The sequence below is a fragment of the Amphiura filiformis genome, chromosome 18, assembly GCF_039555335.1.
Source record: "Amphiura filiformis chromosome 18, Afil_fr2py, whole genome shotgun sequence".
NCBI lineage: Eukaryota > Metazoa > Echinodermata > Ophiuroidea > Amphilepidida > Amphiuridae > Amphiura > Amphiura filiformis.
Window position 1 is genome coordinate 55,247,598 of NC_092645.1, and position 12,359 is coordinate 55,259,956.

General features: G+C 36.5%; 1 protein-coding gene across 1 annotated transcript in view; it reads left to right on the forward strand.

Annotated features, from left to right (window-relative positions):
- Positions 1-11,703, forward strand: part of LOC140138829 (TNF receptor-associated factor 2-like) — a 50,673-nt gene extending 38,970 nt beyond the window's left edge. Inside the window, exons 6-7 of the mRNA XM_072160600.1 lie at positions 2,905-2,991; positions 10,021-11,703. Of these exons, the coding sequence (XP_072016701.1) occupies positions 2,905-2,991; positions 10,021-11,148 (1,215 nt within the window). The 3' untranslated portion in view covers positions 11,149-11,703. The remainder of the gene's footprint in view (positions 1-2,904; positions 2,992-10,020) is intronic.
- The last annotated feature ends 656 nt before the right edge of the window (positions 11,704-12,359 follow it).

Here is a 12,359-nt window from a genome sequence, read left to right on the forward strand (position 1 = left end):
CATATTAATTTAATTGTTTGTCTCAAAGCTCGCACAGGCGTTAATATCATAACACGCTATAGACAAATTCAATTTCACGAATTCCTACACCTTAATACAGACATTGATGTGGTCCATCCCCAGTGGTGGCCCCATGGGGGAGGGGAGGGGGTCAGAACTCTTGCCCCCCCGCTGCCCCCAGTGAAAACCCATAATTATGAAAATGTCACCTTTTTGCGATAATTTGCACGAAATTTGTTGATTTTGCCCCCCCCCCCTGAAATTCACTTTGCTCTCTCAATGCCCCCCGGAAAATTTTTTTGGTTATAATGAAGTTCAGTAAATATTGATCTTTTAAATGAGTATTTGTGATGAAATGTGTGCGAAGCGTGTGAAACATTTGACTTTCATCGCATGGAGGGGGCGCAGAATCAATGCTGAATTGGCCAATTCGGCGCCCCCTCACGGTGGCACCCAGGGTATGTGCCCCCTCTGCCACTGCCGCCCATGGCGCGTTGCATTTTACAAAAGGGGGTATTTATTAGAGGCCATTTTCAGAACGATAACTCCCTATAGAATTATTAGGCAAGCTTAAACCGCAAGCTGAAATGACGAACTATGAACTTAGGATCAATCACTTCAGGGTTTACGAGCAGACTCTGATGGCTACTCAGTCGCGCCATTGAAAAATTTAAGTGTTATGAGAATTTACACATGTTTTCATGAACTTTTCAGGTGAAATTTGTTGTATTGCAGTCAAAAACATGTCTGGGCCCTTTGTTCGGGGATTAGTTTGAGGGTTATTTTAATCGCAAAAACTGTTGGGGGCGTTTATTTGAAGGGGAGCGATTATTTGGGGAAATACGGTAGCTTATTTAGCTCTGAGCTGTTGTCTGGCTCACTACCAGTTCAATGTGAACTTGTCATTACTTGTTACTTAAATTTGAACTTGAAAGTTCAATAGTTAAAGCACATAATGGTCAATGAACTCTTTAATTTAATACCCTTAGCAGGGATGTAAGAGTTCCTCTTTTCAGCTGATTTCCTCTTTTTTTGTTGCCAAAATTTACGTGTTTTTCTTTTATTTTCAGCCCATATTTGGCGTTTTTACCCAGATTTTACGCTGTTTTTAGTGATTTTCCTCGTTTTTGGTCTGTGGCCTCTCACACCCCTGCCTTAGGTTTTGGAAATACCATATCCAACAGTGCCTGTATTGAAATGATTTCAATGAGAAATGTAATGGGAATAACCCAGTCTGACTTTGTTTAGTTGTAGTATCAGTCATGGGAATCCCCCTGTGAGAATTGTAGCCCCCCCCCCCCATTCCAAGTGGTGCCAATCTGTCTTGAAAAGTGTGGGGGATTTAGCCTGAATTGTCAAAAAGTGGCAGAAAACAAAAAGAAATGGGTAATTTTGCCAAAAAGTGGGGGAGGGGTCACATCCCAATATCTCCTCAGCATGATGCCCATGGACCCATATCTTGATCCATGGGTATATGTGACATGATCAAGGGGAATGAGTCGCATGTCGGCAATTTTCAATTATAATTTTTTTACATCATTTTCTGGCAGTTTACTAATGCTACATTTTGATGCAAAGCCCATCGGACATTTGGTTACCGAGTTATGAATCATTTATCAATGGCTGAAAACAATATAAAACAAAAGAATTTGAACACTGTTTTTGTCAATATCTTAAAAACAATATTAGCGACATCCGACTCATTCCCCTTGATCATTATGAGGTTACTCATTTTAAGCTACAAAAAGAACCCTGTTCTACAGGTGGACAAAATGAATACAGCACTCCAAACAGCACTTAGCGCTGATTTCTTTAAACAATGCTGTGTATTGTAATCATATACATTGTTTGTATTAAACACAACAGTATTGTAAATGATTTATTGCATACATTAGAGGACTTTTAGCATGATTAAAGGAACAAAAGAATATTCCACTATTAAAAGGGTTAGCATTATTATATCAAGAAGGGTCATTTAACATGTTGAAAGGCACAGTTAGTTTTCTATTGTACCAAATTCAAATCTATTGTCAACAGACTGAACACTAATGAAGGCTAAAAATATCATTAATTGTGACGATGAATTCTCTACTAAAAAGCAGGTGACACTTTATACATGGATATGCTTATTTGTTAACTAATAGGTACTAACTACATTCGTACTAAATAATTTCAAAAATATCAATTTGGTAATGAAACTGAACCTATCCAATTAATATTCTTTGCCAACTTCCTAGTTTTTGGCAAAAATTCACTATTATGTGACACGATCAAGGGAATGAGTCGGATGTTGCTAATATTGATTTTGAGATATTGGCAAAGAAAGTGTTAAAATTCTTGTGTTTAATAATGTTTTCAGCGATTGATAAATTGACGTAACTTCACAAAGAAAAGTCGTATCAACATGGGGTTATCCGTTTCTGAAAGCTCTAAATGTCTTCTTTAGAAACATGTGTTAAACTTATTTTCGACCAGGGCAGACATGCGACTCATTCCCCTTGATCATGTCACATATTACAAAGCTAATATTGTAATGTTCATTCCTGTTTTGTCTGATAATCACATCATTACTGCGCACAGAGCTTTGAAATGCGCAGTAACGATGTTCGCTAAAAGATGTGCACATCGACAGAACATCAAATGATGACATCTCAGGGCTACCCACAAAGGCTACCAAAAAGGCCAATTGCATGTAGCTACAATTGCCCATAATTATGGGCAAACTGCACAAAGGGGGCACTGACCAAAATTTGACATTTTCCTATTATATGCCATGTTCGGTATTATCATACAGGGTATGTTAGCACACTCCTTCTCTTTGCTCAAATCTGATTTATTTTTATTTTCCGATTTAGCAAATTACTGAAAGAACCGTATAATGGCATATTTTTTGCTTTATTTCAGATAAAATCACATCAAGATCAAGAAACAGGAGATTGTCCAAACAAAACCCACCATTGTCCATATGCTCCATACGGCTGTACATTCACGGTAAGAGGATCATGACTTGAGCTGGATTAGACCAACTGTTGCGGTTTGCAACTTACCTGTTACCATTTAAACACATCCGAAAAAGTAATTACCCCCTTTATTATGAGGTAATAATTTCAAATCTATACCTCCAATTTTAAAACTGAAATAGCAAAGAGAAACCCAGTTTTGTTCTGCATATGTTGGTGCCTTATTTGTCTTAAGGTTACACTAAGAAACGTATAAAAAACGTATAAAAGACGTATAAAGTTGTTCTCTAAAACAGAGTTTTCTCAGTAACCAGATATCGCAGCGAGTGAAATGTTGGTGCATTGGATGTAGCTTAACATTTTCTTTGTGTGTTTATACAAATTTTTAGAATAAATTTGAAAATCATTCGCTTAAAGCCTTTTTCACACCATGTTCACAAGATCAAAAACGCGCTCCATGACGGTTTTTTCAAATGTGCGCCCAGTATAAAACCACGCCGAGTGATTGTTTTCTTCTTTTTTGTATTGTACTGCAAAGCGATCAAAGAAACAATGTTGCCATGGGGAAGAACCAAATACAGTACCGATTAAATCGTAAAAGCCCGTTTTTAGGGAACATTTTCGAGAATCTTGCTTGAGAAAACACTGCTTTTTTACATTATCGATATCGTGATTGTGGAACGTTAATTTTGACATCTAACTACCTAACTATTTCTCAACTGTCTGTCGATTACTCTACCACTTGATTTTCATTCCTAATTAAAGCTACTTTTACAAAAAACAAGTTTTTTCGTCATCAATGCGTCCGACTTTGCGGAGGAATGCGATTGTTTATCATAACAGCCTGCATGCACTATTGATCATGTAGTCAGTTAGAGACCGTTAGATTTCGAAAGCTGCTTCTGTGGCGCAATCGACTAGCGCGCCTGACTGATAATCTCCTCGACTAATGTCATTGTTTTGAGCTGGTCAACTAGTACGGGTTCGAGTCCCTGTGTGGTCCAATTCTATTTTTTTTCTTACTTTTCTCTTTTTCTGTCTTCTTTCTTGTTCGTTAATTTCTTTCTGACTGCAGTGATTGATTGTTTTTGCCGTGTTTTTTTTATTATTGTATAATTCATTAATAGGCCGACTATAAATAGGCGCGGCCAATATAAGCCTATGAATATTTTTTACAAGTTAGATATTGGTTGTTGGTTTATTATTATTGTTGTTGTGGTTATTGTTGTATATATTGCATAATCAGGGAAGGCCTACTAGGCATATTACTAGTCTATAGCGGCATTGATTTATTTCACGACAGATATCATCTAAGGATAATATTTAAAAAAATGAAAATTTGTAAAATACCATAGAAAAATGGCAGAAACCGGCTACACCCCCACCCCGACAGCCCCTATCATGGTTGCCCCCTCCCTCCCTATCCCTGCAACATAGGATGACTCACGTGCCACGGTTTCATAGGTTCGTGGTCATTTTGCATGTAGATTGATACACCAATTACACTTGTTCATTTTTTTCTGCATGGCTGTTTCTATTATTAACTTACGCCCCTCTGGAATCAAGCCTTGAAAATCCATTGCATTTAACCTTAATAGCCCACAATTTGTGGCCATGGTGAGTGGTGACCCTTTGAATGAAAAAGATGCCGATTTAAAAGTTGCACCTAAACTCATTGAAAATGTTGCTTGAGTATGTGTTCATCACTGGCCACCACGGGTCATCCTTGGCCAGTCATGTAGAGAATGTAATCATACACTGACTTGAGTATCTTTTTAGTGCAACTTTTGATTCTACATATTTTACCATTCAAGGAGTCACCATGGTTTAAGGGATCACACCACCAAATCAAGTTCCTATTCTTTTATGTGTTAAAAGGTACCCAAGAAATCATCATTTTCTCATGGTTATAACATCATCATTCATTCAAAACACCATTTTTCTAAAAGTTTATAATATATTGTACCCTAGAACCAGCATTTTTTTGGTAGTTGAGCGGCTCGATTTTTCGCAGTGGTGCATCGAACATGATGTAAACCATACCAAACTCTACAGCTCAGCACCTCTATGTTGTGACATCAGTTGGACCATGGAACCAAAAAACCTTCATAAAATTTCAGAATTGTAGTATCTTTCATCTTTTTATGCTCAAATGATGAGAAAAACATCCACAGAGCACAACTATCACCAAAACATTGGCATATCAGCCTTCATTTCAAACTTTTAAAATCCATTTTAAGGTACCTGGTATGGTCAGCGAATTAAACACTAGTTCTTATTTCTTCAGTCATATAGGGTTGGACCCGATTTAGTGGTGTGATCTCTTAAGCTAACCAGAAAAATGAGGTATACTTTGCATAATTAAACTGGGCTTCTTTTTGCTATTTCAGTTTTAAAATGGGGTGCATAGATTTTGATTAAATTGTCTAGTAATAAAGGGGTATACATTGTGTAGGCCCTATGTCACATGGGAAAACATGGTAAATCACCCAAAACCGACAATTACTGGAAATTGCAGGAAATTATGCTAAATTGTGACCGATCACTATGAATCCTGTTAAATTTGGATAAATCACAGCAAATTGAGGTAAATTTTACAAAATTGTTTCAAATTTTGGCCAAACGGCTAAAACCGCCAAAAATCACCATGAAATCTCCTACAGTCTGTCCACTCTGAAGTACAAACTAGCAACGCGCGCGTATACAGCGCGTAAACAGTGCGCAGTGCTGCGTCTCTGCTGCAGGTATGCGTGCCTTCAAAGTCGACACGATGTGTGCGTCCGCGTCGGTACTTTGTACTTCAGAGTAGACAGACTGTAAGAAGCTTAAAATCTTCAAAATGGCTGGCAATCACAGTAAATTGCTGAAAATGTTGCTAAATTGTGCTAAATATTGATCAACCAAAGCAAACTGAGGTAAATTTCACAAGATTTTTTTTCAAATCTTGACAAATCGCCGAAAATCGCCAAAAAATTATACTAAGAAAGGTTAATATCCACAAAATGGCGATAAATTTAGAAAAAATAATGTGTGATTTACCGCGTTTTCCCATTGGCCTTTTTGTGAAGATGTGTTTATTATTCTATGATGCATGATCAGGCAAGTTTGGTAAATAAATGTCATTTTCCATACAATGCTAGGCACTCAGGCAAGAAACAAAGTTGTACAACATCATAATAGTATTGAATAACCCCCCCCCCCTGGGCTAGCAATGGGATAATTTGTTCACACGATTTGCTTTGCTTTAAAGCACTAGACACTCCTATAGAGGGCAGTGTAGCAATTAAACTTATAACCACCAGATGGTTGTGGATGCTGTACCCTTGCTAAATTGGTCAAAGCAGGACCAAAATACTATGAAAAATAAATCCTGCATAAGCGCATAGCTGTCCCTCCAGTAAACAAACAAATCAAAATGTACAGCACCTAGCTTTGTTTTTTAAAAGTTTCTGAGGCACTATTTTGTTTTAGCGGTGTTTGAAATTGAAGCCATGATGTATGATCTTATACATTATGCACATGTAATGAAATTGGTTAATTTTTTCAAACCTGATTTTTAGCCATATTTGTAATGTTTACACATGTTCAATTATGCACTATGGCATGGGAATTTTGAATATCGCATGTTGAGACACTACTTTTATTCTTTTTTTTTTTTTTATGGTCAATATGAGTTTGTTTTAAATAAAACCATGTGATTCGGGCTTGATAATTGTTTTTCTAACATACAAGGCATAATGTAGTGATTGCCGATGACTTCCTTTAATATATGACTGTATAGGGAGAGTAAATTGGTCTGCTTAATGGAAGATGTTAAAATGGTCCACATAGTCTGACACTTTTGGGGAATAGGGCTGGGTCTACATGGTCTATAGTTCATAATTGGATGTTATACTACCAATCCTGATCTGACCACTGGACTGCAGTGCTCTTTTTGGATACAATTCTTTCTACTTCTCAAAACCTGAATTAGAGTCATAACCCTATCTAATACATGCACGACAGTATTCCACACCCTGGGTCACAGTAAATCACAAACCATGCACTCCTAAACTAAATACTGCATGTATGGAGGTGAGATATACCTTTATCATAAAATTCCATTTTTAAAACGTAGGTGGTTAATGGTTTTAGGGACCTTGCAAATAATTTTTATTAATTCAATTTTTGGACCCAATGTGGTTCATTCTCTGTGTGAAATCATCATTTGTGACGTGTCATATCAAAAGGGGACACTTTTGGGCAGGATCGTAAATGGAGAAATAGCCAAAAATCTGCCCGGGTGATTTTTTTCACAATTTGAGTTTGTTGCGAATTTGTGATATTATTTATGTTAAAAATATTGTCTGATAGTTTCAGACCGAATATAACTGGCATCTTGTATTTTTGAGACATTTTCAAGGTAATTCCTACTCTCAACATTGGCAATAATATTTTTAAAGGCCGATATCTCAATTTCCAATTTTATAATACCATTACTTACGAACTCAATATCTTAGCTTAGGAATGTCCGATTACATTGGGGAAAATGGCGCTGTGGAGCAAAATATCTCTATATTTAAGATACGTAAAAACATTAAAATTGATCACCTGCCCAAAAGTGTCTGCTTTTGACATGACACGTCACATTTTTCTTTTGAGCCTGCCCAAAGATATATGATAAAACCTTAACCTGGGGGTAGGATTGACCATCAAAGTCGACCATACCCCTGTAAAATATTCATTTTCTATTCATATGGCGTGGAATGTTTTGCTGAAAATCAATTTTGCCTATTTTGTACATGTATCCAGAATTTCCCGAGCTCACATGATCTCACAGCTACATTTGGCTGTTCCATTTAAAATGCACACTACCCCTGTGGAGATTTTGGAAATATCTTCCACAGGGGGAGTATTAATTTAAAATTGAATTAACACATTAGCAGCTGTATTTGAAACTCGCTCTCCCTCAGGGGAAGATTTGGGTTGAGGGTGTATGATGAAATTCAAAAGGAGCTGCCTAATGTGCTTATTCCATCTGAAATTCATATTCCCACTGGCAGATATTTTCAAAATCTTCCACAGGGGTAGTGTGCGATTTTAAATGGAATAGCATGCATTACATGGACGTTACATGGTATCACTGGATACAGGACACATAGCTACACATTTAGAGTTGGGCGACTATCACTTTTTTCCTAGTTGACTACTGTCTGTTCAATTAGCTTAGATTCTTGTATTTTTAAGATATTTGAAAAAATTAAAAAAATTGGTCAAAGTCATCAAAGAAAAGTGTTAGCACAGCCTTAGACCCAATGTGATTTTAACTTTCCAAATTCCAAAGTTCAATTTAAAAACCCATTTCTTTTCAATTTTGCCTCAGTTTAGGCAGTTCCTTGGGTCCACCAAAAGGGTTCGCAACCTTTTCCCAAATCAAGTGGGACGGTCCATTCTCAACTTAGGGCATAGACCCTATCCAATTTAGCAAAACAATCTGTCCACCAATCTGTCCTGCCATTTCAATTGTAATACCGTTCCGGTTATTGGGTGGGATCTATATAGGTGATGTTGGTCCACGGTTTTTGTTGCAACGAAATACTGGCGATTACGTTTTATGCATAATATTATGCTGAGCATTATTTTTTCCTAAACAATGACATTAAAATTATGGATTTTGTTCTTATTTCAACTGGTTTACAATGTATTTTATTTAACATCATGTTTAATACCATCATTCCTTTCCAAGAATATCAGCATTCGCTTGACATTTTTCATACAGTCACTTTACAAGAATTGTTTTCTGTAACCGCATTGTTTTAAATAATATTTTCTTGTAGGTCTACAAAAGTTCGTTTGTTTCCAAATGTCCTTCACATAGTTTGTATTCAACAAACAAAACGAAATAACAAATTGAAAATAAATGTGTAGTTTTATATAGGCCTAGGCCTATACCTTCACAGACCCATTCACACAATAAATAAATCAATAAATCAATCAATCAATCAATCAATCAATCAATCAATAAAAAAATAAATAAATAAATAAATAAATAAATAAATAAATAAATAAAGAAACAAACAAACAAACAAACAAACAAACAAACAAACAAACAAACATACATATATATAAATACGCAAGGAATGTATTTATATAAGCTGAGCCTATTCTGGAAAACCTTAGTTTATCTTCACATTTTTATAATAACGTAATGTTTCAACAGTGGGGTTTCAACACAAATTAGGCCTATTGGCAAATAGCTATTTAGCTGGACAATACTTCCCGATGCGGATGGTCGAATAAATATTATCTCAGCGCATCTAATCATTATAACATTCGTCCCCATTGCACTAAATGGAATGATTCAAAAAAGTTTATGGTACCCGATGTTCTACAGCTTTTTATAAAAATATCGCGGGAAAAGACCAAAATTGAAAAGAAATGGGGTTTCAAATTGAACTTTGGAATTTGAAAAGTATAAATCACGTTGGGTCTAAGGCTGTGCTAACACTTTTCTTTGATGACTTTGACAACAATGTTTTATTTTATCAAATATCTTAAAAATACAAGAATCTAAGCTAATTGAACAGACAGTAGTCGGCAGCAAATAGTCACGACTACGACTATAGTCGCGACTATCTGTGGTCAAAATTGGACCGAAAATTCGAGTGAAAGATTGGTGTTAATTTAGTAAATAGCGCATGATTTAACAGGTTACTATTGGTAAGACAATGACATCACATTTTTCACAGTTTATATATTAGTATTTGGTTGGTATTGGTGCGGATATCTGGCTCTTTTAATGTTTTTTTTTTTAACATAAAAATATAGTTGCATTAGTCGACTTTTGGTTTTCAATAGTCTTAGTCGCGACTACCAGTAATAGTCGCGACTATTGGCGACTTAGTTACCCAACTCTATACACATTGGTACCAAATATAACAGTACATGACAATAATAGAGAAAATTAGGGGTGCAACAACAACCCACTCCCTTCGTAGTTTGTGTTACAAAAATGGTTCAGTAGGGCAAGGGTTAACAATAAAATAACATTATGTTTCTACCTGTTTTCTTCCCAAATTAGGCACCTGGAGTGGATGGTTTGAAGAAACATTTACAGGATGAAATCATATATCACACCTTACTTCAAAAAGGCCAAACTGACGATCTGGTAGCACAACTTAACGGACAGCTTGAAATCCTAAATTCATACAAATCACTAGGTGCACCATCTAATGATGAAGGCACCGGTGCAGCGAAAGCTTCAGCATCCTCTACAGACAAGCAAGTGGAGGCACTGGTACCAATTTTGAAGCAATTGTTTGTCACACGAGCTGAGAATGACGGGACAGAGCCAAATAACTTCAAAACATCTGTAAGTCATACATCATCATCTGAAAGACCATCAGAAAGACAAAGGGGGACAGAAGCGCTTGATAAAAAGATACGAGGCCTTGAAAGTAAAGTGAAGAAACTCGAACAAGATACAAGTAATTTGACAACCTTATATGCAGTGCTGGATAAACGAAATGAAACCTTTCAAGAAGTTGTTGCAGTTTTGAACAATCAACTAGAGGTAGTCTCAGAAAAAGCAAATGGATTGGAGAGAGAAAACAAGCATCTTAAAGATATTATTGAACTGCAAGAAAAGCAAATACATGCTCATGATCAGATGCTGACAGTAAAGAATGTCGCCCTAGCGGAACAAGAGTTGAGAATTCAAACACTAGAGTCATCTGCTTTCAATGGTATCCTAATATGGAAGATAACCGAGTATACTCGAAGGAGAAATGAAGCTCTCAGTGGAAAGACTACTTCCTTTTACTCTCATCCTTTCTTTACCAGTTACCATGGATACAAGATGCGGGCTCGCATCTACCTTAATGGTGACGGTATGGGCAAAGGGACTCATGTATCTTTGTTCTTTGTCATCATGAAAGGTCAATATGATAACATCCTCCACTGGCCATTCAGACAAAAAGTGACCTTCATGATGGTGGATCAAGGAAATAGAGAGCATGTGGTGGACTCGTTCCGCCCAGATCCGACATCATCCTCATTCAAGAAGCCGGTGAATGAAATGAACATTGCAAGTGGTTGTCCTTTGTTTGTTAACCTGAACCAGCTTCAAAGTAATGACTATGCTTACGTTAAAGATGACTGCCTCTTTGTTAAGGTTATTGTAGATGTCTCAGATCTTGAGAGAATGTAAACATCAATTCACACTATTCGCCGTAGAAGTGATGATGTAACAGGATTAACTACCATAGCAATGGATGAATACAATTTCTTAATATATCGCCCTGCACTACAACGTTCACGCAGTACCTATGCATTGAACGTAGATGTCAAAGAACGGACAAAGACATGGATCTCAATTCTATAGAATATTCATATCATGTTGATCACTTGCACCTACCTGTAAGATTAGTATCTTTGAAAAGAGCGGTATTGTATTCAATCTATGATTGCAGACATACACAGGTGATTAGTGCAACCTGCTTGTAGTGCAGGGCGATATATTCAAAAATTGTATTCGTCTATTGCTATGGTAGTTAATCCTCTTACATCATTACTTCTACGGCGAATAGTGCTCGCATATAGATGCCGATTCTTAAAGAAGATACCCGAGTAAATGAGACGAGTATTGCAAAAGATGATCTGTTAAGGTGGGTCGGAAGGGAGGATGACCTGGCGGTGTTTGCACTCCGAGGCAAATCAAGCTGACACACAAGAAGAATGGTATGGGTTCTATAAAGGAGATTCCAAGGCTTGATAGGGTGTGTCATTCCGCTCCACATGATTTTTCTTGGGAGGGAGAAAAAGCCTAAAACTTTTGTTTTTATATATTATTGGCTTAATTCAAGAACCACAAGGGCCTATGGAAATATAAATGCGATTATTGCTTCCTTAAGTTAAATTACTATAAAACTGGATAAATATATGGCTTCTGTCATTCCACTCACCTTAAAGTCAATTCGGTGATTTACTTCATAAAATCATTTAAAAAAATTTTGTTGATCAATTATCTCAAATAAGTAATTTCGATCAGAATGTGATTAATAGGAAATACAAATAACTCGGTTTGTAAATGGAAATGGTTATCACAGTACAGCATCAACTGCTTACATTCTTATGGTTATGCAAAGTCCGTTCTTGCACTGAAATGTAAATTGTTATCACAGTGTCGGTTGCTTTATACATTGGTATGGTCTAAATTTATATATACTGTGCATCAGCTGTTTTGAGGGTATTGTGAACAATCTCAACATTTTGCTTTGGGAACCGAGGAATATCCTCAGTTACTTGATGTAAAGATTTTGACTTTATAACATTGCTTCCACTTTGATCATTTGCACAAACTTGTTCACAAAATACCCAAATCCAAACTTTGAATGTTATTGTTTGTCATCAAGAAAGTTT